This window comes from Phanerochaete carnosa, assembly GCF_000300595.1.
Source record: "Phanerochaete carnosa HHB-10118-sp unplaced genomic scaffold PHACAscaffold_98, whole genome shotgun sequence".
NCBI classification, from domain to species: Eukaryota; Fungi; Basidiomycota; class Agaricomycetes; order Polyporales; family Phanerochaetaceae; genus Phanerochaete; species Phanerochaete carnosa.
This window is the reverse complement of record NW_006767725.1, coordinates 85-4,694: the sequence shown is the minus strand read 5'-3', so window position 1 is coordinate 4,694 and position 4,610 is coordinate 85. Positions and strand designations below refer to the sequence as shown.

The following is a 4,610-nucleotide window of genomic DNA, read 5'->3' as shown; positions in this document are numbered from 1 at the left end:
TTTTGGCCAAGCATGCAAACCTTCATCTCAAATTACGTCCGAGGTTGCGCAAAATGCCAGCAAATGAAAATTAATCATCAGCCAACTATTCCACCTCTCCAACCGATCAAATCTACTCGACGGGACTGACCATTCGCAATCACAACCTGCGACTTCATCACACACCTCCCGGCGTCTCACGGATATAATGCTCAAATGGTCGTGGTAGACCATGATTCTACAAAGGGGGTAATTCTTTGCCCTTGCACGGAGAAGATAGACGCACTAGGCACAGCCAAACTCTACCATCAATATGTCTACCGAAGATTCGGACTACCAGATGTCTTTCTCACAGACCGGGGTCCGCAATTCGACTCCCAAGTCATGAGAGAATTGTGGAAGCTAACCGGAGTACAAGGACGAATGAGCACTGCATACCATCCTCAGACCAACGGTCAAACAGAACGAGCCAATCAAGAGGTAGAAGCGTACATCAGAATTTTCTGCCAGAACAATCCGCACAGCTGGGCACAGCTTCTTCCCGATATGGAAGTGGCGTTCAACAATCGAGAACACAGCGCCACAAAGCATTCGCCATTCTATCTCATGTATGGTTCACACCCAAGGATCATCCCCACAGCCTTTCCCAAGACTAAGGTTCCATCCATACAACAATGGCTTCTAGATCGAACCCGCGCACACGAAGAGGCCCACGCTGCCTTAGACCAAGCACAGCATCGCATGGCCTCAAGGACTTACAGGAAGTTTTCACCATTCCAGAAAGACCAGAAAGTTTGGCTTGAGATGACAAACTTCCAAGATGGTTATCCCTTCAAGAAACTCGCACCCAAATGTCAGGGACCATTCAGAATCAAAGAGGTTCTAGGACCTTTGGTATACAAACTCGATCTTCGAGGGCAGCGAAAACTTCATGATGTCTTCCACGCCTCGCTTCTCACCCCGTATCATGAAACCGAGCAGCACGGCCCCAACTTCATAGAACAGCCTCCAGAGATCATCGACGGCCATGAAGAACATGAAGTCGAGGCGATACTCAATCACAAGACATCCTATGGCTATGTCCAATACCTAGTCAAGTGGAAAGAACAGCCACAAGCAGAGAACTCCTGGGAACCCAAGTCCCATCTAAAGAATGCCCAAGATATTCTGAACGCGTATAAAAGAAGGCATAATCTGCCTATTCGTTCTCCAGCCAAGACAACCCCAGTCGCAGCTACAACAAGTCTCAAGTCTCCAAACCAGCCTCACCTTTCTACAAAACAATGTCTTCCACCCTCGCCACCATCTTCGAGCGCGTTCCCGTCTCCACCCTCACCGAATCCACTTCACAAATCCGCATCCGCAGTCCGTCTTCCATCAAATTCTTGAACACCCAGCACGCCTACGATGCCGATGCCTCCGATAACAACCTTGTTCCATCCCGTGCACCCACTCCAGACTCACACGAGAGCACCATCCCCGTCGACGAGCACTCCGAATCCCACTGGGACTGGAGCGGCGCCAGCGCAGAAGAAAACGAGCGAAGATACTGCGAAACCACCTACCTCCAGCGGCTCACCGAAATCTGCAACGACTACAATGCCTGCGAGCTCCTCTCGCAACTTGCCGAGGAAGAGGACAATGCCACAAAGATATTTGCAAGGACTGTCACGAGTTTCCACGCCCTCAATGAACATTTCACCGACACTCATCGAGACGCTGCGAACCTGGTGCACATCAGCGACGAAGGCCTCGCTAGGCTCAGGACGCAGATCGGGAGGACGGACACAGAACACCTAGAGGCATGGAGAGATTTCGCCAATTACTCAGAAACGCACCCTTCGGCATCCCGCATCGTCAACACCGCCCATCGTTATCAATTCGGGCCCTCAATCCATTTCGCCTATCTATTCAACGACTTCGAACCCATGCCCAACCCGACGCCAACTTACTCTCGACCCCTCTCCGAACGCATCACATCTTCGTCATCCAGCCAGTCCTTTCGGGGATTTCGAGACCAGCCATCATCTTCGCAGGCATCGTCGTCTCCCCCATCGTATGAGTCCAACCGCAATGTCCCCACCAAGAAGTCGGTTCGTTTCGCCTCCCGCGACAAATCCCTCAACGTCATCGATCCCGGCTGGACATCTCCGAGCGCGCTCTCGGATTGGACGACTCCTGCAAAGGTTTCGAAGAGGCAGCTCAAGCGCGAACGCTGCCGCCGCAGCAAACAGTCCAAGCCGCTCCTAGTCATCAAGAAAGCCCTCGAGGACGCTGTCGCGCGAGTTCAAGAGGAGATATGGGCTCTGAACTAATTTTGACCGTTGCTCGAAGATAGATTGGGGGGTAATGTTATGATGGGCATGGTGGCGTGGGATATCATTTCCTATTTCGTCTCTGACTCTAGCCTAGTAGTACGACTCACTTCCGACTCATAGAGCGCAGCTTCCCTGACTCACCCGCAGTCCCTTTGACTAGTAGACTAGTCCTTAGGTTAGGTTGAGCAGTAGTATAAATACCCCGCGCATGTACAGTAGTATCTCAGCTTTCAGCTCCTTCGTATATTCACGTTTCTTTATTCTGCTCTAACCTCATCTGCGGATAAGGCGATCAGACAAGCTTCAGGCTTGCTAAGAAACCTCTGTCATAACAACTCATTGCCCACTCATTGCTCAATCATCGCCAAAACAATGGTGGTCACTTACCAGTAAATCGCCACTTACAATGCATGACCACTTAAACAAGCAACTAATCACCTCACCAACAATTAATCATGTCGTCTCCACTCCCGACACCGGTGCACTCGCGCGAGAGCACCACAGGCTTGCAGACGGACGTGACAAGCGTCGCGTCGTTGCGGCGCGTGTCCACCAGCGCGGCGTCGATGCTCCGGATGCGGCTGCACGCGCCGTCATCGTCTCGCCTGCTGTTCACCAGGCCTACACGACTTACCGTCCCTCTACCAACACGCCGCTCTTGGTCTCGTTCAACTCAATATCTCCCTGCATGCAGATATCTTCCTTATTCCCGCACGATGCGTCTCCGTCGTCTCCATCCCCCCGCTTGCGGTCCCTGCCTCTCGTCTCCAACTAACACCCTCCGCAAACCACATCATCACCTCTGAAGACCTGCAACGGCTCCGCGCGCTCACGAAGCCTCTTCCACCTGCGCTCCCCAGTCCGTCCTCCTCCTCGCCCGACCGCGCCGAGGCGTACACCTTCACCCACCCCTCCCTCAACATCTACTTCGCCGACCTTTTATCTGCCGCGCGGCACTATCCGCTGCTCGACAGCAGGCTGCTCACGCTGCGCGCGCACTGTGACGCCACGGTGCTCGTGCGCACGTACCGCATGCTCTGTGGGTGCAGCCTTGGCGCGGAGCTCATCGCGAGCGTCGCCGCCGCTGCGCCTAGCAAGGACACAAGCGAGGACGACGACGAGCTCCGCACCGCTCACGCAAACGTGCACTTGTGGAACGACGACGGCGGCGACGGCAAGGACGCGTGGCTCGGCGCCAAGATCCACGCGGGCCACCGCAAGATGGGGAGCGTGCGCAGCGTCGAGGTACACGTCAAGGGACCTGACGTCGACGCCGGGCCGATCATGCCTCCCCTGGTCGCGCACACGACGGGCCACCACACGCCGCGCACGGCGGCGTTCGCGAGCCACGACAGCTTCGCGCCGAGCAGCCTCATGGCACCGCTGCCGTCGGCGCCTGAGGTGTGGGACGTGAGCGAGATCGACGCCGAGCGGGTCTTTCCCCGCGCGGGTTGTCCGCTTGCATTGCCCGACCCGCTCGCATTCGCGGGCGCTGTTCAGGCGACCGGCAGGTAGATCAGTGGGCGACCAGTGGACGACCAGTGGACGACCAGTGAACGTGTCAGCGGGCACACACAGCGACGCCAAAAAATAGTCAATGTATTTGTATTACAGTTCTTTTGCGACAAAAGTCAGCTCTCCTATTTGAGCAAATAGATAGTAGATGCATACTTTTTTTTGTACCTATCCCAATAGAAAATATATTTATTATTCTATATATGGATAGCCCAGCAGTATTTGTACCTCTTTTTGCTGCAAGCAGAACAGCTTTTTGCAACAGGATCCACCAAAAAAAGGTGTCTTTGTTTGGCTCTTATTTCCAGGTTTTACCTATCGTATGTTTTTACCAGAAAGTGTTCGGTCTTTTTGGCTTCTATTCTCATAACGATTTTCGTGCCCCTTTCAGCTGAAAATATTAACTAATTAGCCCCGTGTATCCCTCCTCCTCTGACCTCTGGATACCATGATGAGCGACGGCTGAATGCTAAAATATCAAAGAATGATCAATATGTATGATTTTAGGTGGTTATTCTTGCTAATTGAAACCGTACGCAGTGAAGTTCGAGGCAGCGGGTTTCTAAGCTGGCTCGTTTGTGGGGGACAGCGACAGAGATTTGCGTTCGATATACGATGTGGACAAGTCCGCGATGTCGATTACGCAGGATGCGAGGGTGCTATAAACTATATTGCTCCATAGGTGAACTTGCGGCATGCATTTGCAAACTAGCTAGCTCTAGTGCGTCTCGTCAACATTTCATGAGCTAGTGAGAACAACGACAAGTGCCAGTTGGTCTCCAGGTAATATTGCAATAA

General features: G+C 53.0%; 1 protein-coding gene across 1 annotated transcript; it reads left to right on the top strand.

The window, feature by feature from the left end:
• Positions 1–2,616: 2,616 nt before the first annotated feature.
• PHACADRAFT_265868 (uncharacterized protein) lies at positions 2,617–3,853 on the top strand (the record flags this gene model as incomplete). The annotated part of the gene is made up of 3 exons (XM_007402315.1): positions 2,617–3,060; positions 3,135–3,747; positions 3,798–3,853. The coding sequence occupies exons 1-3, from the start codon at positions 2,704–2,706 to the stop codon at positions 3,851–3,853; spliced, it is 1,026 nt and encodes a 341-aa protein (XP_007402377.1). The 5' UTR covers positions 2,617–2,703.
• Between the last annotated feature and the right edge of the window lie 757 nt (positions 3,854–4,610).